Here is a 13525-nt window from a genome sequence, read left to right as displayed (position 1 = left end):
TATGGGATCTTACAATCCACCCCCCTTAAGGGCTCGACGTCCTAGTCGGCATACCACGGCCAGGGTTAGGCTCTGATACCAAATTGTTAAACGGAATGGTAAGCCCAAAGCGGATAATATCGTGCTACGGTGGTGGAGCAGGCCCGTGAAATGATCCGCCCCAGGCCGGAATGTGACAATTGGTATCAGAGCCTAACCCTGGCCGCATGTGTGCCGACGAGGATGTTGGGATTGTAACATCCCACATCGCCCAGGGGAGTGATCCTTAAATGTATATTTCTATCCCTACCTAGCATGAGGCATTTTGGGAGCTCACTGGCTTCGGGTTCCATCGAAACTCCGAAGTTAAGCGAGTAGCGCGCAAGAGCAATCCCATGATAGGTGACCCACTGGGAAGTTCTCATATGAGTTCCCAAAAACAAAACCGTGAGGGCATGGTCGAGGCCCAAAGCGGACAATATCGTGCTACGGTGGTGGAGCGGGCCCGGGATGTGGTGGACCCCAAGCCGAGATGTGACATAAATCTTCTTCTTTTCTAGTGGATGTGTCAAATATTTATTTTATTGGGTCTAGAGTTACATTAACTATTAAAAAATAATCAAAATTAGTTTTAGTTTGTATTCTATTGATTGTTAATGGGACTCATGCATTAAAAAAATTAAATAAAATATATTTGACTCATTCTTTGTTTGTTGTAAAAAAAGGTGGCTAAAAAGTAAGGAGTCAAATGACTCACATGGAACATCATATATGACATATCCATTAGAAAACACTTGAATGTCTTTTAATCATATTTAGCATATTTGACATCTCCTTTGGAGATAGTCTTTGGCTACCTCAAAGCGCTCCGTTTGGTTCACGAAAAAACGTGAGAAAATATTCACTCTTTGTTTGTCCCCAAGAGTGAAAAATCCAACGCACAACCAGATTTCTCTTGATTCAACTCACCATAAGAATCCATTGCTAACATTGATCTAAGGAACAATTTTAGGTTTTGATGATATCAACATTGTGGATAGTGCAGACGAAATATTTAGCATATAACGATAATTGTAACAACACATAGCTATTGTAGACAACATTGATAATTATAACAACACATCGACAATCTATAGTTATTGTTGACAACATCGTGGACATATAGACAATGTACTCACATTATAGACATAGTATCAATAATGTCTAAACAATATAATAATAACATATACTAAAACTCAACAAAAAACTTACTGTTTGTTAACAGTAAACCGGCGAAAATACCCTCCAATTCCTTTGTTATTAGCCTTTTTTTCCGTCTCCACCTGTCGATCACTTCTCAGCTTCTGTCATTTTCAATGACATAATTCTACACTTTTGTCTATCTGACGTCCTTTTGGTTGGTGGTTGTGCCGCCGGCCTTTAGCCAGGAAGAGGATCCTCTCCCGAGCACAGGACATCCTGACCACAAAATCTGGACCGTTCAAATTTAATCCAACGGTTACAATTATTATAACTTTTAGAGAATCTCTTGTTTGAATCCCCATCCTGAGTTCAGGAGAGGTTCCTCTTCCCTCCAGCCGGGTCTCTTTGACCCTGTTCTTAGTTTTCTAAAGTTACACGCAAGGTTTTGTGGCACAAAAACAGAGTAAAATGATAATGTAATGGGTTGTTGGACAAAAAAATAAGATTAAAAAAATGTCAGGAGTTAAACACAAGCATATGATTTGGAATTCATGATCGTAATCGTTAATCGTACATCATGCGATTAGTTTTCATTAGGTATTATTTATATTTAATTTTAAATATTAAATATTAAATTTTAAAATAATTTCTGTCCATATAATGTATAATGAACGGTCATGATTAAAAGATGTTCAGGGGATCTTAGGATCCTCAGAAAAAAGATCCGGTCGAAGATCATTTTCCCATGATTTGTGGCACAGAAAATAATAAACAATGATAAAGAAATTGGTTAGAAAGAAAAAAATGATTAAAAAACTGTGAAAAGCTGGTTTGGTGTGTTCATTTTTATATGCGGTTCCAGGTGCTTGAGATGTGCATTTTAGAGTTGTTTGCCTTTTTTTTTTCGTTGGTTTTAATTGTGCTTTGCAGGCTCTGAACCCTTAGGCAAATATACGTATAAATTATTTGAGAAAGCAATTGGAAATTTGCTGGTTTGTAGCCATGTGAAGGGAAAGCAATTGAAAATCAATGTAGCTTTTGTCCATGTTGCCAAAAGCATTGAACCTGAACAGGATAGTTTCACTGCAAAAAATCCCTTTGTTCCATATTTTTAAAGGAACAAAGCATGCCATTTTAAGAGTTTCTATAAAAAATTATGTAAACCAACTAAAAATCCAACTTTTTTCCTACTTTTGAATGGATGAAGCATGCGGTTTGAAAATCAATCTAACTTTTCTTCATGTGGTCTGAACCATTGAACCAAAATAGGGGTAATTTGAATTCAAAAATCCTTTTTTTTTCCCTACTTTTGAATGAATTAAGCATTGCATTTTAGGGCTTTGCATGGAAGATTATATAAACCAACTAAAAATCCTATTTTTTCCTACTTTTGAATGAATCAAACATGCCATTTCAAAATGAGTGGGGTGGATTGATATTGCCATAAAAAAATGTTGACTCTTTTTGATGACTTATTTTGATGAGATTTATAATGTTGTCTGACACACCCTTTGATGAGATTTATAAAGTTGTTTGACATACCTTGATTCGGAATGTCTACTTGAACTCCGAATCGAGTTGTGCTGACCGACAACTAAAAGGTGACGAAGCCATAAAGTGTAGTGTAGTGGAAAAAGGATGTGAATAAATTTAAACCTAAAAGTGCCTAGTCAAAAGAGTGCGCGGGTTAACAGGATTGAACCCATTTCACACGTGATATCAGAACATAAAATAGTATAGTAAATAGGACGAGGGTTATACCACTGAAGATAACCATCTCCTGAGATTTGTCAGAATCGTCGTTTACACATAAGCACAACTACTAATCCCGGAGGTGTGAGAAAACAAAGTTAAGTGGGTCAGCAACAACATTTGTAAGAAAACCTTTATTTTCGAACATAGTAACCCCTCACTGTAAAACAAGTATAGCTTCCATAAAACATACTACGTAAGTATGTAACAAAAGTACAACAACAATATAACCAGAAATATGCCAAATCATGATATATCAAATGCTGCAGTAATATAATCATGTGATAATCAAGTATTACTAAGTGCTCATCCATCTAAGCTGACACACGAGTTCGTATAGATAATTTCTGACACGAACAGGACTGGGTGTAATCAATACGCTCTAGTACTATGATCATGTGAACGCTGGTGCAGAAGTACGGTCACATACGAGTCAGGATTGCCTAATGCAATCTGTACGACAGAACTGACACCTAACTTGGATCCAAGGCGAGCAAACGATGCGAATGTGAACATACACGTGAAGGACTGGCCCTGGGGCGGAGTACTAACACAGGGGTGTAGCAAGATGAGCATATACAAATATGTATGAATGTCATGACAGTAATTTCCCAACCATATAGCAGCATTTATCACATTTAATATCACAATAACCATACTTGGCAATATAAGCGTAAAAATGAAGTACATACGCATTCATGTAAACTATAACTATATATAGGTATAAAAAAAAATTGCCCACTCACAGATACGTAGTCAAAACGAAGCCTCCGAGCCTTACTTGACCCCATACACCCTCGGGATACATTTCCCCTATATATGAAATTACTAATTAACTTAGTTTAATAACACATAAATGGAAACTTAAATATAACCTCCGCAGATTGCTCAAACATAGGGTTTGAATATATGAAATCAATCTACTCGACGTCTCGGACCTACACAAATTTTCAGAAAAAATTTTGGACGTCGGACGCGCCGTTTATGGCATGGCCACATGTGCATGCAGAGCTGACGAAGACCTAACAACCGTTAGGAATATTCCATGGAATTTTCTGTTAAATCCTTAACAAAAGTTAACGACATTACCTGACGTCGTTAGAATATTCCATCAGAATTGACGGAATATTCCGTCATCTTCTTTGGTGATCCTCATCGGTCGTCGCCATCGGAACTCGTCGAAAACTAGAAAATTTCGATCGTAAACACGTCAATCTAAAACTCATTTGATTAGGACCTTCTGAGTTTGCGAGTCAAAACTCGTCCATTTCGAGTTTGGTTGGTATGGTTGTGTTCGTGGAGTCAAGATGAACACAATGGTGCGGTTTTTGGGCTCGATGTGCAAGTTTTTGTGCTCGTTCATGGCGATTACAAAGAATGGGAGACTTCGGGAGGGAGGGAGAGAAGGAAGATAGAGAGTGAGAGTTGCTTTCTGATTGGTGAGGTAAGAAAGGGAAGAGATGTGAGTGGTGGAGAAGGATTTGAGGGATTTGATTGGTGAAGGGAATCGGATCCACCAATTAATGAAGGGATTGGTGGATTTTGTACAATTTTTAATGTACAAAATCTGCCTCCCTACAGTGTTTCAAGCACTGATAAATTTGTACGTGTTTGTACAAAATACCCGTAATTAACGTATTTTAACGGAGCGTAACTTTTTCGTTACAAATCCAATTCAAGTCTAACTCATTTTAAGAGTTTCTATAAAAAATTATGTAAACCAACTAAAAATCTGACTTTTTTCCTACTTTTAAATGGATGAAGCATGCGGTTTGAAAGCCAATCTAACTTTTTTCCATGTGGCCTGAACCATTGAACCAAAATAGACAAAAAATCACGTAATGCTTTGGAAAATTCCTTGGTGATTCTATTTGGTATGCTTTGAAAAGCCTCATCTTTTTATTCTGGGTTATTTTCCCCTTAGTATGTATTTGTCCTGTTTGTGCGTTTGGTACAAGTCTGTCTTCTTATTATTTTACTGTCATTTGTGAGGATTATTTTTTACTACTTTCGTAATGTTTTGCAGGATACATAGATGATAGATTTCGTATGAGCTACCTGCGTCCAACTATGTAAGACAATGTTCTTTGTTTCATTTAAAATGACCTACAACGACATCAATTGTTTGTCATCTTTGTTGTCATAGAGATTGGATTCAATGTCTTTGATTGAATTGATTGTTTCATTATCTATACCTTCATCTGTTTGGTTGCTGGAAAAATGTTGGCAAACAAAAGAACTCAATTTTAGTGCTATTGTTGTGATGAATACTTAGTTTGACAAACTCATAAAATTTTGGATATTTTAGGAATTTAAGATCTTGAGTTTTAGTATTTTGTTATAAAATTGTAATGAATTTGCAAATTTGTCAAGTATATTGATAGGGATTTTCCCACACACACAAAAAGGTTAAAAACTCCTATAATACTTCCAAGAATGACAAGGTTATTGTAGTATAAACGGATTTCGCAAGGTCATTCTCCACATGGATTATTAAATAATTCGAAACAAACCAAATTCCAATTAATTATTGTAATGCAGAAATGTGAGATGATTGATTTTTATGACCTAATTTAATAAAACGAATTTAATTAATAAAAATAAAACAATCTGCAATATTAAAGTTGAAGGAAAAGGAAGCAATTTTTTAAAATATCAATTTATAAAAACACTTGGATTCCACCATCACCTAGCAATCCTATGCATTTTTTGACCAATTACTTATGATCTACAAATGCCACTTTGAAGGTTAGGTTTTCCTAATATATATCTTACTTGGAACCTCCAACATATAACGTATATCTAACATGCAATCCGTCCGGACGTTCGGATCAAATATGAACATGAGAGACTCATTAAGTTTTATGAAAACCCATTGAAAAATCATGCAACCCTTAAAAAGTGGTGTTCATCTTAAGTGAAATTACAATTATTAATCACAAGAAGCCAGCGCCAATTTCAGGGAACCTTCCGACCAAAATTGCATCAAATTACTTTTATAAAGATCCTAATGGTGATCAGGCATTAAGACAATTAGATAGTTTTAATCACGGTGATTAAAAATTCAAAGTATGCATGCAATCAATCATAAGCAATTAAATAAAAATTACATATTCTTGCTAAGGCTCAAGGCTTCGCCCTAGCAAAATGAATTAGTTATGCATACTCATAATAAAAATTAGAGAAAATATCATTAACTAGAAAAAGAATGAAAACACCTTGTAGGTAAAAAGTCTAAAATTCTCCAAAGGTTTGTTAAATTCTCTCAATGTCACGTCCTGAACCCTAATGGCTAAAAACCTTATTTATACTACCCCAAATTAAAACCCTCCTAGAAAAAGGTTTTCTAAAAACTAGGAAATAAAATAATAAAATGATAATAGGAATTACATTTCCATTACGACTACGAAATCTGCCCAACACAGAAATAATCACGTTTCTGGACATTTAGGGCTCCAAAACAGGCCCAAAATGACTCAAATTAAAGATTAGGACCTCCTCTTCAAGTTCCATGAAGAGCCCAAATCCAAAATCCATTATGTTCCAGCCCAAAAATCACAAATAAGCTCTGCGGCCCAATCTGCCAGCACTGCACGCTGAGCATAAATTAATTTGTCACGATCAGATGCTTCGGAATAAAATTATAAAATTTTGACACAACCTTCTTGACAGATTCACGAATCGGCTCCAATTAGAATCACTCAAAAAAAAATTCCACCGTTTGATTACATTATGCTCCAAACAAGTTCGCATGTCCTACATTAAAAACACATAGCAAAGCATCAAAATCTCACCAAAATAATAACCAAAATATACCAAGAATAGGGAATAATATATAGTATAAAATCGACTCATCATATATCTTACATTCATGGTTCCATATTCACTTTACCCATAACTATTGAATTTTGTCTCTCGATTGGATGGATTTTTATAGTTTCTAGGATTTACAATTGCAATGCCTTTGATGGATAAAGCACAGAGGACCCGACTACTCTTAAAGAGCTTCTTTAGCTTCGTAAGTTAAAATTGCATATCATTTTTTTGCTTCACGGAATTCGTTATGTTTAATAGCATACCACTTATGTGATACCAATTGTTATCTTAGCAGTTTCTAACAATTGGTAAAGTATGGATAAATGTGTAGAAGTTTGAATTATACATATGAAAGTTTCGTCTATTACACTCCTTTACTAATTTTTGTTACACAATCAATCATTCATAGGTAATGCTATTCATAGAGTGGTTCAAAGAATTCCAAGAGCTGGTTCACCCAATTTATGCACTTCATGTAATTTTTTTTCAAAAAGCTCAAACATCTTTCAGTGTAGATAACATTAACATTCTGTAACAATATATTATAGCTTTGGAACATATTTTTTCATACAATTTCTAATCTCGCAGCAACGCATGGGCCATATTTCTTGTTAATACTATATGATATTAGCCAAATATGGCAATTCTTTAAAATTAATAAATAATAAACACAACTTTAGCTATAACTTCAATTTCCTTCAACAACCTAACAACCCCAAATCAATTCTTTGTTATCATTTAGGAACTACTAAACTTGTAATCATAAATATTTTTCATGCATAGTTATAATTGCATGTCTAATTGTTTGCCAGCAAAGAATATAAGCTTCATGTCAACCTTCTGAACACGTTTTGTGATGGTAGATTGAAGGACTAACAAGCACTTCAATGATGATCTACCGAGCTTCTATCATCGTAGTGCTGAAAGTATTCTCTGAACATGGAAGCGTCCTTGCTGGTGATTCATGGATGCTTCGTTCAGTGTAAAAACCAGGCTGCTTTGGAGGCGGCAAGACATCACCACTGCTTAGCATCAGAACCACAGATGACATGCTTGGTCTATCCTCAGGTACTCTTTGCACACATAATAGCCCCACGTGAAGACACCTTACCACTTCAGACATGTTGCGCGAATCACAAAACGTTTTATCGATCAGTTCTAGTGGTTTATCTTGAATCCATAGTATCCATGCCTTCAAACAAATTGAAACATGTATGATATGTTAGTGGGGGGGCTTTGCTGCAGACCTCCTATACTGTTAAATGCATGTCATTAGAAGACCGTGCTTCGAAGAGCACCGTCTAATTCACTCTTCTTTTTAAAGTAAAATACCATCACCTCGTTTGTTATACTCACATGTCCAAGAAGGTTGTGGTCGTGATCTGGATGACGAAATCCCCTGTTCTTCTTCCTACTCAACATCTCGAGCAGTATGACTCCAAAGCTAAACACATCAGATTTCATCGAGAAGATTCCATTTGCTACATATTCTGGAGACATATAACCACTGCCATATAAATATGCAGTGACCAGTAAGAAAGAATTTCAAAAACAGAACAATGAAAATTATAAACCACAAAACAAATCTAAGCATGCTTACTAGGTTCCAACCACTCTGTTTGTGTTGGCTTGACTTTGATCACCACCAAATGTTTTAGCCAAGCCAAAGTCTGAAATCTTCGGGTTCATATTATCATCTAGCAGAATATTGCTAGGTTTCAGATCTCGATGTATAATCCTTAATCTAGAGTCTTGGTGAAGGTAAAGAAGCCCTCGGGCAACTCCACCAATAATGTGGAAGCACTTAGGCCAGTCGAGCATTTTTTGTCCCTCCTGATCTGAAAAAAAAACTTTAAGCCTGTTATTTCAATGGCACATTGAATCCTAGGTAAATAAGGTTGAAAATGAAGGATCATACCAAAAATATAAAAGTCCAAGCTTTTGCTGGGCATGAATTCATATATTAGAATTTTTTCGTCCTTTTGAATGCAACAACCGAGAAGCTTAACAAGATTGCGATGCTGAAGTTTGGCTATGAATATAGCTTCAGTTTTGAACTCTCTCATTCCTTGTCCGGAATTCTTTGAAAGCCTCTTTACTGCAATTTCTTTTCCTCCTAGCAGTGTACCCTATGGACCATCATTTCGAAAAGACATAAATTTTGTACAGCAATTTAGCTAATTTTGATTGCATGAATTTATGTTACCTTGTACACAGGTCCAAAGCCACCTTCTCCCAGCTTGTTGCAGCTTGAAAAGTTGTCAGTAGCTTTAGCTATGGTGGTCAAGTCAAACAGTGGTAACTCCATCTCTTCCCCGTCTTCTCCGAGGTACTCATCTCTGCAATCCTTTCTTCTGTATCCTGAAATAGTAGGAGATCTCTTCAGCATGGATAAAAAGATGCGAACAGTTAGCTACACTATCGAAATTAAATACCACCTTATCTGATGCATTTTTAATGTGTCTGAAAATGGTTACCTTCATTTTTGAGTTTCTTCTTCTGTATGTACAATATTACTCCAACTGTTAAAACTGCAGAGCTGAGGAGAATTCCAGGTAGCTGTCTCTTGTTGAAATTGCTCTTTTTCTTAACATGATCTGAAATATCCGTATAAAACAAACTTTTCATGAGATCTCGTAGTGTTGCAGTAACTGTGTCTAACACTAACTTATTTAAACCATACTTTGCATAATTGCAGATAAAGGTCTAAGACGTACCTAGTTCCGAAGCTGCCACCCGTATATAGAGGTCTTGACCACCGCCGAGAGTGAATTCTCTTATGTCGGTGAGGTTATCAAACCAAAGCACGCAGCCACTTCCTCCCTCCCTGATGTCTAGATTTGCACACGCAGTACATGAGCAGTTTCCCAAACATAATCCCTTGCATTCCTTAAGACTCATGCTTTTATCAAACCACGAGGTTGATGTGTCTGGCAGTTTAATCCCACTGTACGTTATGAAGTCATCTCCATCGCTGCAGGCCAACGGAGTCCTTCGAACACATCCATCAGACCAATATCCCGAATTCCACTCTTTCGAAGATTTTGGTACAAATCCCTTCAAGCATGCACATTTTGGAGAGTTACCATTGCTACTGCAACTAGAAAATGGACCACACAAGGCATAACTTTCACACCGATCAGCTAGGAATGTAGAGGCAAGTTCCCAACTCCGTGTTTGGTACACCCATGGGAACCGCTCTCCGACCCCTAATGGGTTCAATACAAATCTCGAGAACACTGACATGTTTCGGAGGCTGTACTCAAAATAGACCTCTTCCTTGTTCAACACAAATTCAGTCCCAGATATTGGATTTGGTTCTCTGACACCATATCCTAGTCCTGTCAAATAAAGGCCATTCCATGACCCTGCTCTAGCCTTTATCTTAGCTCCTTTCATAAGAAGAAGTTGTGGTAAGCCACGATAATCCATTCGTATCGAAAACTCTCCTGGAGCAGGATCTTCTGTGCTCTTCCAAGACGAGAGATACCTATCTAAACCAGTAACCAAGTCCCAACCAATCTTCATTTTCGGTAGAAATGTGTGACAAGGATAATCAAAACTCTGCCACAAGAAGTTATCCGGGTTAGTTTCGTCTCCATCTAGCACCACAAGATTTCCAGAATCCAAGAGTTGCGATACTGGATTCCCCGCGATTCTTGAAGAATTCGATGACCACACAATGCTGTTTGAGCTATTGTGAAGGAGGACCAGAACTCCTTGCTCGGTGAGCTTCAAAAGTCCCGAAGAATCACCAAGTGGTGTTTCTCTGTTGGCTACCCACACAACTGCATCAGTAGAATCAGTGTACCATATTCCCACGTACCGGCTTTTCGATTTACCTGGGCTGAAGAATCCCAGTTCATAGCTTCCACCTACAGAAACCAGAGTTTCGCCATCTCTTATACATTGACTCGGAGTGATTGTGCCCAGTGTAGTTGCAGCTGAGATTCTTAGAAGGGAGAATGAGAAGAACAAGCACGTAAAAAAGCTTCTCAAGGCTTGCATCGTTGTTCTGAGATTGCATACTTTATCCAAAGAAATTTATACAAAAATTATGCAGAGAAGATGGACCGTTGGCCCAATGAAAAATCAAAGTAAATTAAAAGACTTAGAAAAAAAAATTAAAATACTTAGGTTTCTTAGTTGACCCGACAACTTTGGTTTGGAAAGAAAGATGGACCGTTGACAATTCAGGGACAGCTGATAATAAGATCACATCTTCAATGGTGGATTGCCAAAGAAATTCATATGACAATTGCCTCTCTCCCAGCTGTCATAAAATGGACATACTCATAAATTCTCATGATCGTTGTTACAATGTATTTGTACACAAGTCAAATATTTACGTGTCAAAATTAAATGACATCCATGGTGAATTGTTGAAATTCAAACCATAGGGTTATGCAAACGATCATTTGATAGTATCTTGTTTTCAGTTTATTTGGGGAGGTTACGTGTTCAAATCTTAAAAAATAATGCTAATCTTCTTATTTGAATTTTTAATCTACATTACTGACTCTTCTTTTTTATTATGCAACATTGCACCATGATTCGAAGAGTAAATTTTTTAAGTCACTTTTTAATTCTCATACCAACATTATATAATATTGTGCTAAAAATATGAGATGGCAGAGAGTTAATAGAGAGTTCCAATTTTGAGAGTCTCCTTTGCATTTCTCATATGCAAGAACTCAACAAACTCTAAGATCGTTTAGTCATTTAACAATTATCCAATAAATAAACAAACTATAATATTTATTAAATACTAAAATTTTAACAACGTAATAAAAAATTCAAACTATTTTTTATTTGATGACCACACAATGCTGTTTGAGCTATTGAGAAGGAGGGCCAGAACTCCTTGCTCGGTGAGCTTTAAAAGTCCCGAAGAATCACCAACTGGTGTTTCTCTGTTGGCTACCCACACAACTGCATCAGTAGAAAGAGTGTACCATATTCCCAAGTACCGGTTTTTCGATTTACCAGGGCTGAAGAATCCCAATCCCAATTCATAGCTTCCACCTGCTGAAACCAGAGTTTCGCCATGTCTTATATATCCACTCGGAGTGATTGTGCCCAGTGCAGTTGAAGCTGAGATTCCTAGAAGGGAGAATAAGAAGAACTAGCACGTAAAAATGCTTCTCAAGGCTTGCATCGTTGTTCTGAGATTGCATACTTTATCCAAAGAAATTAATACAAAAATTATGCAGCGAAGATGGACCGTTTGCCCAAAGAAAAATCAAAGTAAATTAAAAGACTTGGGTTTCTTAATTGACCCAACATCTTTGGTTTGGAAAGAAAGGCATGGACTATTGACAACGTAGACCCAACAAAGTTGACAGCTGATAATGACACTGGTCACATCTCCTATGGTGGATTGCCAAAGAAATTCATATGACAAATACCTCTCACCCAGCTCACATTAAACAATAATTCACTTATTATACGTTTGCGGAAATCAAAAAATGGACAGACTCATAAATTCTAATGACCGTTGAACAATGTATTTGTACACACGTCAAACTTTTACATGTCAAAATTATATGACATCCATGGTGAATTGTTGAAATTCAAACCATAGGGTTATGCAAACGATCATTTGATAGCATCTTGTTTTCAGTTTATTTGGGGAGGTTACGTGTTCAAATCTTAAAAAATGAATGCTAATCTTCTTATTTGAATTTTTAATCTACATTACTGACTTTTTTTTATTTTTTATCATGCAACGTTGCACCATAATTCGAAGAGTAAATTTTTTAAGTCACTTTTTAATTCTCATGCCAACATTATATAACATTGTGCCAAAAATACGAGGTGGCAGAGAGTCAATAGAGAGTTCCAATTTTGAGAGTCTCCTTCGCATTTCTCATATGCAAGAACTTAACAACCTCTAAGATCGTTTAATCATTTAACAATTATCCAATAAATAAACAAACTATAATATTTATTAAATACTAAAATTTTAACTACGTAATAGAAAATTCAAACTATTTTATATTTGGCTATTACAAAGTCTTACAAAAAGGAAAAAGAACAAACAAAACAAAATAAAATGCAATCTGGTGGAATGTCGTTCCATGCCTAAAAATAAAGCTACTAAACGCACGGAGCGTGTCGCTTATTACCTGTCTTGGTGCGAAGAAACGGTACTTCTCAACTGCTTTTCAAAAGCACTTGCAAACTCGAAGCTTCTCCCTGCAGATTACAAGATGCAAAAGCCATTAAAACAATAATATCACATGCTTTCAAAGCTACCTACCAACGTCCCGCCTCACCTGAGCCTTAGGTTCTTGAAAACCTACTGTAATTCCGGCGATTAACAACGTGCACGCCGCCTGTTCAATCAAATTCCGAACCAGACCTGCGTGCGTGGACCGTGCAAATATCAGGTTACACGCGACATGGGTTCCTCAAGGAATCCATAAATCTTTATGCTTGGCTCAGAGCTCGGCGAATTGTGCCCGATAATCTTCTGCTTCTGTCAGTTGCTAAGGCGTGTGCTGCTCTTGGTGATGTTAGAAATGCTAAGGAGCTTCACGATGATGCAATTTAATTCGGGTTTCATTCGGATGTCTCTTTGGGCAATGCAATGGTCGATATATTTGGAAAATGTAAATATGTTGATGGGGCAAGACGGATTTTTGATGCCATGGGGGTGAAAGATGTGGTGTCTTGGACCACTTTGTGTTCTTGTTATGTTAACTGCGGGGTGCCTATACAAGGTTTAGACGCATTTCACGAGATGGGGTTGAATGGAGTGAGACCCAATGTAGTAACAGTTTCTTCAAACAGT

The 13525-nt window shown here is 36.8% G+C and overlaps 1 protein-coding gene and 1 pseudogene across 2 annotated transcripts; one reads left to right on the top strand and one right to left on the bottom strand.

The window, feature by feature from the left end:
* Nucleotides 1-7345: 7345 nt before the first annotated feature.
* LOC137726534 (G-type lectin S-receptor-like serine/threonine-protein kinase At4g27290) lies at nt 7346-10875 on the bottom strand. Of its 2 annotated transcripts, none has more exons than XM_088694193.1 (7): nt 9447-10875; nt 9207-9326; nt 8936-9090; nt 8648-8858; nt 8330-8567; nt 8086-8236; nt 7346-7842 (listed from the first exon to the last, which is right to left on the bottom strand). In XM_088694193.1, the coding sequence occupies exons 1-7, from the start codon at nt 10735-10737 to the stop codon at nt 7837-7839; spliced, it is 2172 nt and encodes a 723-aa protein (XP_088550319.1). In that variant the 5' UTR covers nt 10738-10875; the 3' UTR covers nt 7346-7836. The 2 variants fall into 2 exon arrangements, with proteins under 2 accessions (XP_088550319.1, XP_088550318.1); XM_088694192.1 differs by having other exon boundaries at nt 7349-7921.
* A 1839-nt stretch (nt 10876-12714) lies between these two features.
* LOC148696717 (pentatricopeptide repeat-containing protein At1g11290, chloroplastic pseudogene) overlaps nt 12715-13525 on the top strand; it is a 34605-nt pseudogene continuing 33794 nt past the window's right edge.

This window comes from Pyrus communis, chromosome 5 (assembly GCF_041283825.1).
Source record: "Pyrus communis isolate YQ-2024b chromosome 5, ASM4128382v1, whole genome shotgun sequence".
NCBI classification, from domain to species: domain Eukaryota; kingdom Viridiplantae; phylum Streptophyta; class Magnoliopsida; order Rosales; family Rosaceae; genus Pyrus; species Pyrus communis.
This window is presented reverse-complemented; position numbering and strand designations above follow the sequence as displayed.

Coding starts and splice junctions, on each gene's coding strand:
- LOC137726534 (XM_088694192.1), bottom strand. CDS start 10,737: ATGCAAGCCTTGAGAAGCTTTTTTACGTGCTTGTTCTTCTCATTCTCC. Junction 8,859..8,935: donor GCTTTGGACCTGTGTACAAG/GTAACATAAATT, acceptor GATGGTCCATAG/GGTACACTGCTAGGAGGAAA. Junction 8,568..8,647: donor CTTGGACTTTTATATTTTTG/GTATGATCCTTC, acceptor TTTTTTTTTCAG/ATCAGGAGGGACAAAAAATG.